Source organism: Sus scrofa, chromosome 4 (genome assembly GCF_000003025.6).
Source record: "Sus scrofa isolate TJ Tabasco breed Duroc chromosome 4, Sscrofa11.1, whole genome shotgun sequence".
NCBI classification, from domain to species: Eukaryota; Metazoa; Chordata; class Mammalia; order Artiodactyla; family Suidae; genus Sus; species Sus scrofa.
This window is the reverse complement of record NC_010446.5, coordinates 95939182-95956537: the sequence shown is the minus strand read 5'-3', so window position 1 is coordinate 95956537 and position 17356 is coordinate 95939182. Positions and strand designations below refer to the sequence as shown.

The 17356-nt window shown below is 47.5% G+C and overlaps 1 protein-coding gene across 2 annotated transcripts in view; it reads left to right on the top strand.

Moving 5' to 3' along the window:
* INTS3 (integrator complex subunit 3) overlaps positions 11733 to 17356 on the top strand; it is a 40734-nt gene continuing 35110 nt past the window's right edge. Inside the window, exons 1-2 of one of the 2 annotated variants that reach the window (XM_021088512.1) lie at positions 12262 to 12440; positions 13204 to 13290. In XM_021088512.1, coding sequence (XP_020944171.1) covers positions 13282 to 13290 — 9 coding nt within the window. In that variant the 5' untranslated portion in view covers positions 12262 to 12440; positions 13204 to 13281. 2 annotated transcript variants of the gene reach the window in all.

The window sequence follows — 17356 nt, the reverse complement described above, 5'->3', positions numbered from 1 at the left end:
TCTATGGACCATACTTTGAGAACTGCTGTCTTACCCAATACCCAGCATACAGTAGGAGTCTAATGAGTATGGACTGAACAGAGAGTCCTGGCATCTGCCCCAAGAGGGCTGGGAGCCAGGTGGGGGTGGGACTATGTGGATCCCTTTTTACCTCAGTAGAAATTTGGGAGTTGCCCACCTGCCCGTCCTTTCCCATGCCAGTGTAGACAAATGTGAGTGATAGTTTCCCAAATGACTCTCGGTTGGGCTAAGGGCCCTTCTTTCCCGGCTCCAGCCACCCACCCCACCCCCTTCCAGAGCGTGCAGGCAGGAATGCGAATGCGGGGGAGAGGTGGCTGCAACTTCACCTCCCCCATGGGGAAAGAAAGTGCCAGACATTTCTTCAGTACCATCCATCAAGTGCCGACAGGCCCCTCCCCTGAACTCCCCAAGCCTCTTCCTGAAGTCCACACCCAACCCGGCTAGACTGGAGGTAGGGGTGGGCTTGGAGGTCTGCCTTGGGGACACTGCTCCCCGATTCTCCAGAGGTGGTCTGGGGCTGAGGAAAGGGTACATCGTTCTCCCGCTGGTCGAATGACCCTCCCTGATGTCCTGTGCTCCCTGCCCACCCTTTTGGGCCTCAGGCAAATTTGATTTATCAGGAGAGGGAGCAAACCCAGTCAAATCGTCACCCTCCTGGGCTGGGGATGAAGAGTTCTGGAAAAGCCTCACAGAAGGATGGTTGCCTTGGTAACCCCAGCGCACCCAACTTCCTGATGGGCCCTGGTGGCCATGTGGACGCCCAACCCCCGCCCCACGGCTCCTCCCAGGGGTAGTGACAGTCCCAGAAGAAAGTGGAAATGCTGAGGACAACTGCGGGGCCCAACAAGTTAGATCTGGGTGGGGGCTGGGCTGTCCAGAGAGACGGGGGCTTTGGGGAAGGCAGACGAAGAGATGAGGTGGGGAAGGTGGGGCGGGCGGCGGACGGACCGAGGAGCCCCAGGCAGACAATTCTAGGAAATTGCCGGTCAGATCCTTCCGGGGCAGCCTGGCTCCACGGCGGGCACTTGGAGGGGAGGGGGCTGGGGGAGTGGGCGTGAGGAGAGGCCCGAGGACTCGATGACTTCAGCAGCTCGAGAACTTTCACTGGAACCGAGGAGATTTCCTTCCGGAGGAAGGGCCCCTGAAGCCAGGAAGAACTGGGAAAGCCATTACCGAGGGGGGGGGGGCTGGGGGCAGGGGAGGGTCCGAGGGGGGCAGGAGCGCCCCTCCTGCTGGTGGGGGCTTTGCGTCAGGACCTCCGCCCGCGTGGGAGGGTCCGTCTAGCTCCGCTGAGTGTCCCCGGCTGTCCTGCGGAGTAGGTCTGGGAGGGTGGGGGCTGGGGGGGCAGCAGGGTTTCCCTGGAGTGTGATAAGAATAATAACAACAGTAATCCTTGGCATTCACTGGTGCCTCGCCGTTGACAAAGGCTTTCACATACATTATCTCATCGGCCCACGTGACGCCGCTGGAATGGGAGGGCTGGGTGTGCAGCTGGAGGTAGGAGGGCCCAGCTGAGGTCCAGCTGTGGGTAGGAGGGCCCACTGTGGATCGTGTGCAGAGGGAACCCCAGCCTAACCAGCCCTGAACAAGGCTGGGACCTGGGGGGAAAGAAAAGAAAAAACAAAAAAACTGAGGGAAGTAGCCCATCATCCTCCCACCCACCCTTCTTTTCTCTCTCAAAGAGTTTGGGTACTTAATCGTAGCAGTACATCTAGTGATACTTTTTTCAAAAATGATTTATATCAATTCAGGACAGATCCATGGAATCCAATTTGCAGCCTGAAAGTCTTTTTTTTTTTTTTTTTTTTTTTTTTTTTAAGTGGATTTTTGTTTTTGTTTTTTGTTTGTTTTGGCTGCACCCGCAGGACGTGGAAGTGTCTGGGCCAGGGATCGAACCTAGGTCACAGCCGTGACCTGAGTGGTTGCAGTGACAATACCCGGATCCTTAACCCACTGCTCAACAAGAGAGCTGGAATACATAGGGTTTGTTTTTTTTTTTTGCCTTTTGCCTTTTGTCTTTTGTCATTTTTGGGCCGCACCCACGGCATAAGGAGGTTCCCAGGCTAGGGGTCTAACCGGAGCTATAGCCTCCAGCCTACACCACAGCCATAGCAACACAGGATCCGAGCCACGCCTGCAACCTACACCACAGCTCATAGGAACACCAGATCCTTAACCCACTGAGCGAGGCCAGGGATCGAACCCCCAACCTCATGGTTCTTAGTTGGATTCATTTCTTCTGTGCCAAGATGGGAACTCCCCATAGATATTTTTAAAAGAATTTCAGCTCTGAATAAGAAGCTGGAGTGTATAACCTGTATTTTGCTCCTATTTAAGCTGGGTTTTGTTTGTTTTTGCCTTTTTAGGGCCACATCTGTAGCATATGGAAGTTCCCAGGCTAGGGGTCAAATCAGAGCCAGCATACCCCCATAGCCACAGCCACAGCAACGTGGTATCTGAGCCACATCTGTGACCTACACCATAGCTCACAGCAATGTTAGATCCTTAACCCACTGAGCAAGGCCAGGGATCAAACCTGCATCCTCATGGATACTAGTTGGGTTCACTACTGCTGAGTCACAACAAACTCCTAACTCTAAGATTTTTAGATCTTACCTCTCATTGAGGAGTCTATGTGCTGCATTTCGCTTCCAACTGTTCCCTGGACATCAGGAATTCCTTACATCAAGCATTGTGCTTTGCGTAATGTAGACTCTTAACAAAACTAGTAAATTGAACAAGTTCTTATTACCTGCCATTCAGCATTCTAAGGACACGACAGAAAAAAATCAGCTCTTGTAATCTTCCAGGAAACCCTATCGGGTAGGTCATATCGTGATCATTCACCTGTTAGAGCAGAAAGCTGAGGCTTAGAGAAGTTGAGAAATTTGCCCTAAGTGTCATGGATTATAGGTAGCAGGACTGGGATTTGGATCCAGAGTTAGTCTCTTAACTAGAGTTATACTTCCTCTCACTTGATAAAGGTTTAAAATTGCTCCAGTTCTGGAGTTCCTTTCGTGGCTCAGTGGTTAACAAATCCGACTAGGCACCATAGGGTTGCGGGTTCGATCCCTGGCCTTGCTCAGTGGGTTAAGGATCTGGCATTGCCATGAGCTGTGGTGTAGGTCGCAGACGTGGCTTGGATCTGGTGTTGCTGTGGCTGTGGTATAGGCTGGCAGCTGCAGCTCCAATTCAACCCCTAGCCTGGGAATTTCCAAATGCTGCAAGTGAGGCTCTAAAAAGACAAAAAAAAAAAAAAAAAAAAAAAAAAAGAGAGAAAAGAGAGTTCCTGCCCCCCACCTCCGCTCTTCCTGTGGCCTCATCCTCTTCACCATCATCTTTGCCTCTGCTTTGTGCCACACTAAGTTCATCAGTATCTTGGTGGTAACCACCTGACCTAGAATCTCAGGGAGATCAAATCTCCCCAGACAGCATCAGGTATTTGGGGACTAGCCTTAGGGAATCGCCAGTTTGATCCCATGCCTGGCTCAGGGGGTTAAGGACCCAGCATTGCTGCAGCTGTGATGTAGGCTGTAGCTCCAGCTCAGACTTGATGCCTGGCTCTGGGAACTTCCATATGCCATGGGCGCAAGGGGGAAAAAACGTTTTGTTTTTTTTTAAATCTGTGTATTCTTCCATGTTCTATTGGAAAGCTTTCAGGGACTTGGTACTAAGACTCTTCTATTTTTGAATACTGTAATTACTGTATTCTTTGTGTTATAAGAAGATGAAGATATTTCAATCATCAGAATTCCTTTTTTTTTCTTTTTGTCTTTTTAGGGCTGCAATGCAGGACATATGGAGGTTCCCAGGCTAAGGGTCTAATCAGAGCTGTAGTGTAGCTGCCAGCCTATACAACAGCCACAGCAATGCAGGATCCAAGCCTCATCTGCGAGCTGCACCACAGCCCACAGGAACGCCAGAACCTTAACCCACTGAGCGAGGCCAGGGATGGAACCTTCAACCTCGTGGTTACTAGTTGGATTTGTTTCCGCTGTGTCATGATGGAAGCTCCCAGAATTCCTTTTGAGGGACTCGTTTTTATTTATGGATACGGAAGCAGGCTCATGTTCCTTCAACTGCCGTCTAAGGAAGGAGCCCCTTTTTGGATGGAAGATCCTTTGTTTTGCTGAGCTTAGTGCCAAGGTTTTACATAAATTGTGAAGCTCAGGATGAGCTTGTGTGATAAATCCATTTGTGTGATAACTGAAAGAAGAAGCAAGGGTAGAGGTATTCCAGTAGCTGAAGTGGGACTTTGGAGACCAGATATGTCTAATAGAGACTTTTTAGGCAAGACTAATGGGGAGTTCCCATTGTGGCTCAGTGGTTTAAGAACCAATGTAGTGTCCTTGAGGATGCAGGTTTGATCCTTGGCCTTGCTCAGTGGCTTACAGATCCGGCATTGTGACATTGGGGCGTAGGTAGGTCACAGGTATGGCTCAGATCTGGTGTTGCTGTGGTTGTAGTGTAGGCTGGCAGCTGCAGCTACTGCAGCTCTTATTCGACCCCTAACCCTGGAACTTCCACAGGCCGCAGGTGTGGCCATAAAAGGAAAAAGAAAAAAAGAGACTAATGACTTTATTGTTTTCTAGAAATGACACACACTTCTACACAGAAGAACAGAAGAGAAATTAAAATCACCTAAAATTCTGCCATTGAATTTTAGTATTGTTAACATTTGAAGAATATCATTCTAGTGTGAATTATAAATTGTTTGATGTTGCCTGTTTAAATAATTCCTCTTTATGTTAATAGAAAAGCCAATCTAATAAATGTAATAAAATTAATTGAGTAATTAAAAATAAATGAATCAGGAGTTCCTGTCATGGCGCAGTGGTTAACGAATCCGACTAGGAACCATGAGGTTGAGGGTTCGGTCCCTGCCCTTGCTCAGTGAGTTAAGGATCGGGCGTTGCCGTGAGCTGTGGTGTAGGTTGCAGATGCGGCTCGGATCCCGCGTTGCTGTGGCTCTGGCGTAGGCCGGTGGCTATAGCTCTGATTCGACCCCTAGCCTAGGAACCTCCATATGCCACGGGAGCGGCCCAAGAAATAGCAAAAAAGACAATAAATAAATAAATAAATGAATCAAAAAATAAAAAGCCAATCTGGGAGCTCCCTGGTGGCCTCGCTCTTAAGGATCAGGATGGCTCAGGATGGTGCAGGTTCCACCCCCTGACCCAGAAACTTCTGCATGTCACAGGTGCAGGCGGGAAAAAAAAAAAAAAAGCTAATCTGCCTCTTACCTCTTCCATTGGCCCTAGCACTAGCACTGCCATTCCTAGCTCTGTAAAACCTCCTCTCCCTTCCAACAGCTTATTCCCCTCCCCCGCCATATTGGTGTTTCGGCAACATAACATCATCAGCTTCTTTAGTGAGTTCGCTAAGATCTGACTCTGAACTCTGTACTATTCTGGGTGAGCTCCTGTAGGTTCACCCTGCTGTGTCAACATCCCTTGGACAGCCTGCCAACCTGTCTGGAGCAGAATCATGCAGGTGCAGTCTGAGGAGTGCAGAGAGCAGGCAGCTTTCACCTCCTTATATCTGTCACACAATGGCTCCTATGGAACTTGTGGTCACACACGCCTCCCCCTCCTCCAGTTTTCCTCACATTGCTGCTGTCAATCCAAGTCTCTCCCATTCAGTTCTCTGTTAAATTTTAAAGGGAAAAATATCTATTTTAGGAGTTCCCGTGGTGGCTCAGTGGTTAACAAATCCGACTAGGCACCATAGGGTTGCGGGTTTGATTCCTGGCCTTGCTCAGTGGGTTAAGGATCTGGCATTGCCATGAGCTGTGGTGTAGGTTGCAGACGAGGCTCCGATCCTGCGTTGCCGTGGCTCCGATCCTGCGTTGCTGTGGCTTACGCCACAGCTCATAGCAACACTGAAGGATCAGTAGGATCCTTAACCCACTGAGCGAGGCCAGGGATCAAACCTGCAATCACATGGATGCTAGCCGGGTTCCTTAACTGCTGAGCCATGACAGGAACTCCCCAGCTTTTTGAACTTTTAAATTTGTAATTTAATGTATTTTCTCCTTCTTAAAGAAGAGCCACCAAACTGTATAAGCTTCAAGCCCCACAAAACCTGGATCCATCCTGGCTGGGGGCCAACTGGAGGGGGATTTTGAGGAGAGAGTAAGCCTAATGGAGTTTTTAGGTAGAAATAATGTACTCTCTGTGACATAACCCTCCTTTTCCCCATCTCCTATATTAAATCTTTAGTAAAATGGATATTTTTCTTTCTTTTTTTTTTTTTTTCCCTTGTCTTTTTGCCTTTTCTAGGGCCGCTCCTGTGGCATATGGAGGTTCCCAGGCTAGGGGTCTAATCAGAGCTGCAGCTGCCCACCTACACTACAGCCACAGCAATGCCAGATCCGAGCCATGTCATCAAAGTACACCAGAGTTCACAGCAACATGGGATCCCTAACCCGCTAAGTGGAGCCAGGGATCTAAGCACGTCCTCACGGATACTAGTCAGGTTGTTCATTACCGCTGAGCCACAACAGGAAGTCCTCTATTTTTAGTTTTTAAGGAATCTCCATACTATTTTCCTTAGTGGCTGCACCAATTTACATTCCCAGCAACACTGGGGGAGGGTTTCCTTTTCTCCACACCCTCTCCAGCATTTATTTGTAGACTTTTTAATGATGGCCATTCTGGCCCATGTGAGGTGGTACCTCATTGTAGTTTTGATTTGCATTTCTGTAATAACTAGCAGTGTTGAGCATATGTTCATGTGCAAGTTGGCCATCTGTATGTCTTCTTTGGGGAAATGTCTGTTTAGGTCTTCTGCCCATTTTTTGATTGGGTTTGTTTTTTTGGAAAAATAACAATATGTTTATTAACTGCCTAACATATGTCTGTAATATTATGTTCTACTTCTCTTGTTTCATATCCTTTGATTGCCTTTTCATATGGCAATGATTTTATGATACCATTTTTCTACGGAGGAAATAGAAAGGTAATCCAGTCTTTCCCTTAGAAAAGTTAAGTGAAAGTTTTTTTTTGGTTTTGGTTTTGGTGTGTGTGTGGTTTTTTTTTTTTTTTTTTTTGCTTTTTAGGGCCAAACCCTCTGCACATGGAAGTTCCCAGGCTAGGGGTCAAATCAGAGCTGCACCTACTTGCCTAGCACAGCCACAGCAACTCAGGATCCGAGCTGCGTCTGCAACCTACACCATATCTCATGGCAATGCCATATCCCCAACCCACTGGGCAACGCCTGGGATGGAACTCCCATCCTCATGGATACTAGTTGGATTTGTTTCTGCTGTGCCATGATGGGAACTCCTGAAAGTTATTTTTTATTACCAGTAAGGGAGAAACATAAAGACGTAACCTCATATACAGATTTGCTGTTTGTAATACTGCTGCAGGTTTATTCCCTACATCAAAAGTTCTGATGATAAAGTATATTTGGCACAATTTTCATCAAAAAAATGAAAAAAAAGATATGTTTGTAATTATATACCAGATAACAGTATATTCCTGATAGAAGTTCTGTTTTTTTCTTCTTTTTTGGGGGGGGGTGCCGCACCTGTGGCATATGAAAATTCCCCAGGCTAATTGGAGCTGCAGGTGCCAGCTTACACCACAGCCACAGCAATACCAGATTTGAGCCAAGAACTTCTGTTTTGATTAGGTATCCATGAAAGCTGAATTATTCTGTTACAATTTTACACATCTGGTGATGGGAAGGATTTTCCATAGACTAGTTTCTGGCTCTGTATATTTCAAATCTTGCTTCTCCTCTATTGACCAAGTGCCTCCAGTGCTCCACGTAAAGGATCTGTTCACATCCTATGTATGTATAGCCTCTGACCCTGTACCTGTCGTAATGCTGGATGAGCCTATGGGAGAGTACTGCTGAAGGCCATTCCTACATGGAAATGGTTAGCAATAACTGTGTATGAAAACGACTGCAGGAGTTCCCATCGTGGCTCAGTGGTTAACGAATCTGACTAGGAACCATGAGGATGCAGGTTCAATCCCTGGCCTTGCTCAGTGGGTTATAGGATCTGGCGTTGTCATGAGCTGTGGGGAAGGTCGCAGACACGGCTTGGATCTGGTGTTGCTGTGGCTGGGATGTAGGCCGGTGGCTGCAGCTCTGACTGGACCCCTAGCCTGGGAACCTCCATATGCCATGGGAGCGGCCCTAGAAAAGGCAAAAAGACAAAAAAAAAAAAAAAAAAAGAAAGAAAGAAAAGAGAAAGAAAGAAAAATGACTGCAAACTATGTAAATCTATCTCACTGAACTCAAGCAAAATGCATTCCTAACTAAACTTTACCTCAACTAGATCACCAAAATGCCTGTGGCCACTCTCATACTGCACAACAGAAGGGGAAGCTTGCAGCGGGCCCAGAGTGGAAACAGAGTGGTCTTAGCAAATTACAGCTCCAACATCTCACTTTTGCCAATTTTACAAACACATGTGAGCACACTGCTAGACCCTCTCCAGGGCCTTGCAAGCAATTAGTGCAAATGAGTAGCTCTGAAGCCTAAGCTTCATCAGTTCCATGTTAAATCTGCCTCTTCTATCTCCAGCCCTTCCCTATACCACCTCTAAAATTCCCCAGGATCCTGTTCTCAGGGGACCACAGCCTCCCCCAACCCTCCTACCCCTGCCAGTTGAGATAATTGACTTATAATATATATATTTGTATATATACATATATATACACACATATGTTTCAGATTACAACATAATGATTCAATATTTGTATACATTGGAAAATAATCACAATAAGTCTAATGAATATCCATCACCATACAGAATTATACAGTTTTTTTCTTACGGTGAAAACTTTTAAGATCTACTGTCTTAGCAGAGCACCTGACTAGTATCCATGAGGATACAGGTTCAATCCCTGGCTTCATTCAGTGGGTAAGGATCCAGCGTTGGCATGGAGCTGTAGTGTAGGGTGAATACTCAACTCAGATCCTGCGTTGCTGTGGCTATGGTGAAGGCAGCATTTGCAGCTCAGATTTGACCCCAAGCCTGGGTACTTCCATATGCCCCAGGTGCAGCCCTAAAAAGCAAAAAAAAAAAAAAAAAAAAAAAAAAAGTTAAGGCTTTATGAATCTGCATGCCATCCTTGTAGAGGGGCCATGCTAATATTCTCTGTATCCTTCCAATTTTAGTATATGTACAGCCAAAGCAAGCACAACAGTTCTTTTTTTTTTTTTTTTTTTTTGGTCTTCTTAGGGCCACACCTGCAGCATATGGAACTTCCCAGGCTAGGAGCTGAATCAGAGCTGCAGCTGCTGGCCCACATCACAGCCACAGCAACACCAGATCCAAGTCAAATCCACGCCTACACCAAAGCTTGCAGCAACACCAGATCCTTAACCCAGTGAGTGAGACCAGGGGTCAAACCGGAATCCTCATGGATACTAGTCAGGTTCTTAACCCCCTGAGCCACAACAGGAACTCCAACAGTTCTTAATTTTAATGAAGTCCAATTCATCCATCTTTGCATTATGATTTCTATATGTATTTAATTATTATTATTATTATTATTTTTGTCTTTTGTCTTTTGTCCATTTAGGGCCGCACTCACGGCATACGGAGGTTCCCGGGCTCGGCTATTCAGTAGATGCCGGTCTACACCACAGCCACAGCAACGCCAGATCCGAGCTGCGTCTGTGACCCACACGACAGTTCATGGCAACGCTGAATCCTTAACCCACTGAGCGAGGCCAGGGATTGAGCACACAACCTCATGGTTCCTAGTCAGATTCGTTTCCACTGCACCACCATGGGAACTCCTATTTAAGAAATCTTTTAATTCTTTTGGAGCAGTGGGTTGTTACCGGCATTGTCACTGCAGTGGCTTGGGTCACTGCAAGAGGCAAGAAATTGTACAACATAATTTCATTTTTGTTAAAAAACAAATAAAAACAACCCAAGACATAAACTGTGGATATGTGTTTATGTATGTTTGAAAAAGTAGAGAAAGATCTACACAAATTAGTGGCACTGATGACAAGAGAAATGAGATTGGATGGGGTCAAAGGGGAAAAAGAAGATTCACTTCTTTAATGTTTGAATTTTTTTTAAACTTTTATTTTTTTAAAATTTTATTTATTTATTTATCTTTTGTCTTTGTGGTATTTCTTGGGCCGCTCCCGTGGCATATGGAGATTCTCGGGCTAGGGGTCTAATCGGAGCCATAGCCGCCGGCCTATGCCAGAGCCACAGCAACGCTGGATCCGAGCCGCGTCTGCAACCTACACCACAGCTCACGGCAACTTCGGTTCGTTAACCCACTGAGCAAGGGCAGGGACCGAACCCTCAACCTCATGGTTCCTAGTCGGATTCGTTAACCACTGCGCCACGACCGGAACTCCTAATGTTTAAATTTTTGTAGTGAGTTTTAATTACACGTTTTTTTAAATTATAGGAATTGAATTTATTTATTTATAAACCACACCCAGTGGCTCTTGGAAGTTCCCAGGCAGCAGCTGATTTGCTGCAGTGAAAACGAGGGATCCTTAACCTGCCTCACCACAAGAGAACTCCTAATCATAGGAATTTAAAAAAATGTCTTGGGAGACTTATGCTGATTAGGTAGGGGTGAATCGGGTAAGTTTACTGAGAATTTGGGAAATTTAGAAGGTATCTGAGAGGGTTGTTTAGTATAATTAGAGAAGTAGCAGGATGTTGAATGGACTGGAATCCATTAAATCCCTAGGGATGTATCATATATACACATGTACATAGGCTAGAGAAGAACAAATTCCAGAGCCTTTTTTTTTTTTTTTTTGGTGCCACGCCTGAGGCATGTGGCAGTTCCCAGGCCAGGGATTGAACCCGACCCACAGTAGGGACCCCTGATCTGCTGCATTGACAATGCTGGACCCTTAACTCGCTGGGTCACAAAGGAACTCACAGAGGCTTTTTTAAGAAAAAAGTGGTTGAATATGGGAGGGAGACGAATGAATGTCAGAAACAAGCTTCTGCAGCCGGGTTGCTGGGGGCAAATGCTGACACTAACGCAGATAAAACAGGACAATACAGAGCTTCCAGAAGCCAATAATGAATCAGTGCACGATTCTAATGATTTGGTGGGCAAAGTGGGTCTATGCACTTTTTTTTTTTTTTTGCAACCTCTGGCGAAAAACTGCACTTGCGTGAGCGCCTACACTTGCTTGCGTGATGCACTCTTAGCTCCAGGAGCTGGCGCCATACTATCCGATGACATTTGCTCTGGGACCGCTTAAGGGTCAAGGCTCCGCTCCCCGGCCCCGCACTGTCAATTCGTAGCTAGGTTTCGGGCTTCCCAAAGCCACCCAGGACTAGTGCCCCGGTTTCCGCACCCACCCCAACTTCAGAATGAGGGAGAGCGAAGACGGGCGCCGCGCGTGCGCGTCAATATACGCAGGCGCAGCCTCTCTCCTTCCTGATCATCTCGCACTCACACCCCACCTCCGGGAAGTCGTTCTGTCCCGCCCTCTGAGAGCAAAGAAGGAATGCTATTGGGTAGTCTGGTTGTCCATCAACTCAGTCTCTCTTTTGCTCAATACCATTGGCAGCCGGGGAGAAGGCTCTGGGGCCGACGTCGGCCTATTCCTTCGAGTGTCAGCGCCACCGCGGAAGCCGCTATTGGCGGAGGCCAGGGACCGCGTCTGCTCACTTCCGGCGCGGGCCTCCACGATTCCTTCCCCTCCCCCGCCGTCGCCCTCAGCCTTCCCACCCCCCCGCCCTTCCACCATGGCCGCCTCTGTGTGGTGTAGGGAGAAGCTTGTCCTCCGTGTCCTCCCATAGCGCTTACTGCTTCACCCTCACCCCCTGGGGGCCGGATCCAAAGGAACCTCGCTCCCCAATCCTTGGGGCACCAGCCAGGAAGGTTTCCTATTCCCTGCTTCAGGCGCAGGACTCCTCTTTCCCCCACCTCCTGAGGCAGAAACTTAGGATTTTCCTTGCTTCTCTTAGGGTCAGAAGCCAGAGAGGGCTCCCCTTGCACTTCTTCAGGGACAGAAGCCTCTCCCACCCTTCCGTAGGGGTGCAGACCCTTACCCCAGCATACTTAGGAGCTAACGGCGTTTCCTCAGCACTGCCACTCCAGAGGCAGCACCCAGAGGCCCGTCCTCCTTCGCCTCCTGCACGGGAGCGGCCTTTCGGAGAGGAGGGAGGAGTAGAGAGGCCAGGGACCCTGTCCTTCCCGTCCCCCACTTGTCCCTCTTGTCCCTCCTGTCCCTGGCAATCCTAAATTCCTCATTTCTAGGACTTCCCATCCATCCACTCCCTGGCCTTTTCCCGTCTCCTGGCTGCAGCCATGGAGTTACAGAAGGGAAAGGGGGCAGCAGCAGCAGCTGCTTCGGGAGCAGCGGGAGGTGGAGGAGGAGCGGGAGCAGGAGCCCCAGGAGGGGGGAGGCTGCTACTTTCTACCAGTTTGGATGCCAAGGATGAGTTAGAGGAGGTAGGTGTGGGGGGTGGGGAAGGGAGTTAAGAAATGGGGTTGAGGAGGGATACTGGAGCGGATATAGGGTGGGGGTGGGGGAGGAGGCCTTCAAGTTTTTTCTAAGGCCACACAAACACTGCTCCAGACTTCCTGGTCCTGAAGGAAGAAGTGTGGGCCAACTTCCTGGGCAGGTTGTCATAGCAACAGCAGCCAGTGGTGTGAAAATGGGGTGGGGGGGTGTTGATGAGGAAGGGATGCAGCATCCAGATCTACCGAATTTATTTTTGATAGCCTTTTCCGCATACAGGCCACAGCTATTCTGAATATTTACCCTGTTTCAGTCTTAGGTCATATATTGAGTTGAGAAGTAATGTATGTCTGTATAGGGGTCTGGGGGAGGGTGGTGGCAGACAGAAGCTTGCAGACAGACATTGAACCCTTCTGTGAGATAGTATTGACTTCATGTAGGCACAATTGCCAGTGATGTTCACTGGAGTTTAGAATGAGTGAAGACTTAGGAAGAGTGCGTTGTGTTTAGTTACTACAGCAGTGGGGCGAGCAGGGCATAGGACGTAGGGGACTCTCTTTCAAAACCAGGTCATACATCCATGAAGGAGAGAACACATAGCTGCTGAAAAAGGGGATAGGGTGAGGCGACGGAGTGGGTTTGAATCAGGATTTTAGACTACTGAATAATTGACCCTCCCCTCCCCCACTGGCCCTTGCCCTGTCTGACAACCCAGAGTTGATCACTTATCCCTTTCCATTGCTCTGCATGAAGAGACCCAGAAGTGGGACATGATTGCTGAACTGTTTGTAAGACCTAATACATTCAACCCAGTGGCTATCCAGGGACAGGATGAGTCAGGTAATAGGCTCTGGCTCTTCACTGGCCATTTCCCTGCTTCTGATTTTGTCACTGCTCTCTATCAGATACTAGAGGGTGGGCAGGCTGATAGGTGGAATTCATAGTTTAGATTTGAAAAAAAAAAAAAAATGTTGGTTCAGATACAAGATGGTGGAACCTAGGTGCAAAAATGCACTTTGTGAATCAAGAAATGCCTGGATAGCAACATTGCTGATTATCCATCAGCAAATGTCTACTCACAGCCTGGCTTCCCATCATGCTTCTCCCCGTAATTCTTTGTGCATTTAGATGAATCAAAGGTTGTTTCTGCTGTTGTTTTTATCAGCCAAGGTCAATATAATTAGGAACATAAAACAGTGCTTCTAAAAGGAGAAACACTGTAATGTATTCCCAAAACAAATACAAAAGACTTTTGCCTGGATTGCTTGGTGCTTTATATCAATCCACTTTTTTAAGAAGTGGCCGCTGTCATTGTCAAAGTATTTACTGAGCCCCGTGTTCTAGCCCAGGAACTCTAGAATTGTGGCAAGAAAATCATTGACTGTTTTGTTCCCTACACCAGTTTGAGTAGAGGGAAAAAGACTCCAAGGGTTGGTGAAACTTTTTATTCCGCACCCTGATTGCTAGAGGGTCATCCTGTTTTTGCACACACAGAGTAGGACAGCATCCTCTTCTTCTGAGTGGTGGTATGTTTGCTAGAAAACAAAATGATATGGCAGAGGGGGAGCAGGAAAGAGAGGAAGGATTTATTTTCTTGCTTTTTTGGACTGTCTGAGAGTGAACTTTCAACTGTTTCCAGAGAGAAGGGGGAGGGAGGATCGCCTTGTTTTTTTTCTTCTGCTGTCCTTCACGGTGTAGATGTTTCCCGGCATCCCCCCTTTCCTTCTTTGCCCTTTGTCCTTTGCCTTTGAATTTTTCCAGCAAGCCTTGCCACTGTTTGTAACCCCATATATGCGGTTCCCATTAGACCAGAGTGTCTCTAAGGGCAAGACTTAGGGGCTTCTTCCTCTGGGTCTCCCCACAGATCTCTGCACACTGAAGTTACCAAAACTTGATGTTGGCTGATCTCTGCTGGTTCTGGCTTGGTTATATTCCACAACATAGGCCCACCTGTTGCCACAGTAACACAGAGGTTTTCTGGAGGGGAGAAAAAAAAAAGAACTATATATGTATGTATGTGTGTGTATATATATATATATATTTGTGCAGAGTCTGAAGGAAAAGGATGAAGGAGACCCAGGGTCTTCCTTCTGGAGCTTACGATTTAAAGACTGAGTTAACACACTCACAAGGAAGGTTAAAAAAAAACCAAAACCCAGTGAGGTAGTGAGGAGACTGTGGTCCTTACAGCCCGGCGTGATGAGGAAAGGCCCTTTAGAGTATGACGCGCTGGTGAAGAGCATCCAAGCAGGGACTGTGACTTGTACATGCCCAAGGGAGCATTTGTTGTATCCTTTCTGCTCTTTGGCCCTGTTCCTCTCTTTGAAGGAGAAATTCTTGCCCATCCGCATCTAGTTTTGGAGAATAAGATAAAAATAGTGCCAAAGATGGGAGGCATTTTGAACTCGCAGCCCCTAGTCTCACAAGCCTTCCCAGCTCCCAGTCATTCTCTGTGGAGAAGGACTCAGTCCACTTTGAAGTCAGGCTAAAAGTTGGAGCTGTGGCTCAAACAAGTTAGAATTTCCTTTTAAGCTACGGACAGGTCTCAGGGTTGCCTTTTGTTAGAGGTATGTCCCTTCCAGGTTTTCTCCAAGGAATAATTCACATTCAATCTGTGAAGATTCTCCAGGGAATGAGCTTTGAGTCACTAATTTTTCTCCTTGAATTCTCATTTCACATGCAAGTGGCTCGTGGTTGTAGAAGAGTTGGAACCCAGTTTGTTCGCTAACTCTTTTTTTTCTTTGCTTTTTAGGGCCTCACTCGAGGCATATGGAAGTTACCAGACTAGGGGTCAAATTGGAACTGCAGCTGCCGGCCTACATCACAGCCACAGCAAACTCTGGATCCTTAACCCAGGCATGGAACCCTTGTCCTCATGGAACTAGTCAGGTTCGTTACCCCTGAGCCTGATGAGAACGCCCATAACTCTTTTTTTTTTTTTTTTTTTTTTTTGTCTTTTTGCCATTTCTTGGGCTGCTCCCTCGGCATATGGAGGTTCCTAGACTAGGGGTCTAATCGGAGCTGTAGCTGCCAGCCTACGCCAGAGCCACAGCAACGTGGGATCCGAGCCTCATCTGCGACCTACACCACAGCTCACGGCAATGCCAATGCCGGGTCGTTAACCCACTGAGCAAGAGCAGGGATCGAACCCGCAACCCCATGGTTCCTAGTTGGATTCGTTAACCACTGAGCCACGACAGGAACTCCCCGTAACTCTTTACTAATGTGGTCCTTGGGGATTTTGTAGGTCAGATCATACCTTTTCCTGAAGCCATTGGATGTTAGTCCCTTAAAGCCACTGACTTCCCATAAGGGGGCAGTATTTAATATATAGTTTTTACCAAACTGTACCTTCACCTGGAGGAGGGAGGGGAAACTGAGAGGTTAGAGCAATCTTGGGACTTCAGTCTCCAGCTTCACGAACGTACCACCTCGACGCCATCCACTGCTGCTGTCATGGAAACCATGATCAGGTAGTCTTAGTACAAGAAAACTTATTTCAGAAGCTCCTAGAGATGGTCAATATTTACTCCGCTCTCTGAAATGCAGTCGTGGAGGGCTTACTCTGAACAGAGTTATTCTTCTGCCAGCAATTGTTGGCAACTGCATGTGTGATTCCATCTTGACTAAGGGCCTCTGGAGACTGGCGGGGGTGGGGCGGGGAGAGGAGTACTGCTGCTTGATTGTAGGGATCAGGCTTCTTGCAGCCCTCTTTGAGGAGATGTGGTCCTTCAGTCCCTCTGACTAATCGGCTCGCTCATCTCTGGAAAAGTAATGTATGTAGTCGAGGAAAAGCAGCATCTTTTGTACTTCTTTTTCCTTGGAAGGATTGACCCTCACATTTCTTTCCTCGTTGCTCCTTTCCGTGAATCCAAATTCTGGGACTCTCAGTTCCAAGAGGCCACTTTCCTTTCCTGACTGGGCAGTGACCCATAGAATTGACTCAGGCCTCTGAGTGGAGCTTAGAATATTGCGGAGGGGCCTAGAGAAACCTGGTTCAGCCCAAGGTCTCTGTGTGTTACATCACAGCCAGAAATGAGGCCAGCCCAAGGGGCTATGTGTCCAGCTTTGCACAAGGATCTTGGGTTCATCTGTCAGGCCTCCTCCCCGTCTCCTGTTCTTTTTCCTTTTCTCTCCTAGAAGGCAAAAGTAGGAGAGGAAGCTTTCCAACCTGGCGAGGGATTTACCCATGTCCTGTAGCAGGAGGGCTCGGTGTTTAGGAATCTTTGAGGACATGCCTTTAGAAGTAGTGGCATGGGGCGTAGGGTGATCTGGTCCTCATGGATTTAGTTGTGTGGTGGCTGATCTATTTCACAAGTGGAATAGAGTCTGATTCAACTGAGGCCCTATGCTAGGTGCTCTTACATAGGTTATCTTATTGAATCCTCAGAGCAACCTTGTGATACAGGCTTGATCTCTCTTTTTCAGATAAGAAAACCAGGTCACTGTAAATAAAGGGATAAGTAAGTTTTAGTAAGTTAAGTAGTGAATTAAATAACTCACCTAAGATTCGCCCAAGGCCAGCAAGTGGAGGAGGGCTCTTTCTATTCTGCGCTTGTGGGTTGGCCCCTCAGTTGACTTCTCTTGCATCTCTGTGGATTCAGCAGAGATTTCTCCATTCATATCCAGGGTTTTAGAGTGCTGTGCTTTTGTTCCCCATCTTCCGCCCACTCTGAAACTGCTTGCTAACAGAGGCTAGGTAAGCAGGGCCCTCCAGAGCTCCCAGCAAGAACAGCCTGGGTTTAGCCACTGGAGGAACTCATCTTCCAGCCTGATAACTATCTTAGGTAGAGAAAGATAAGATTTAAAAAGAAAAAATAGGAGTTCCCGTAGTGGCGCAGTGGTTAACGAATCCGACTAGGAACCATGAGGTTGCGGGTTCGGTCCCTACCCCTTGCTCAGTGGG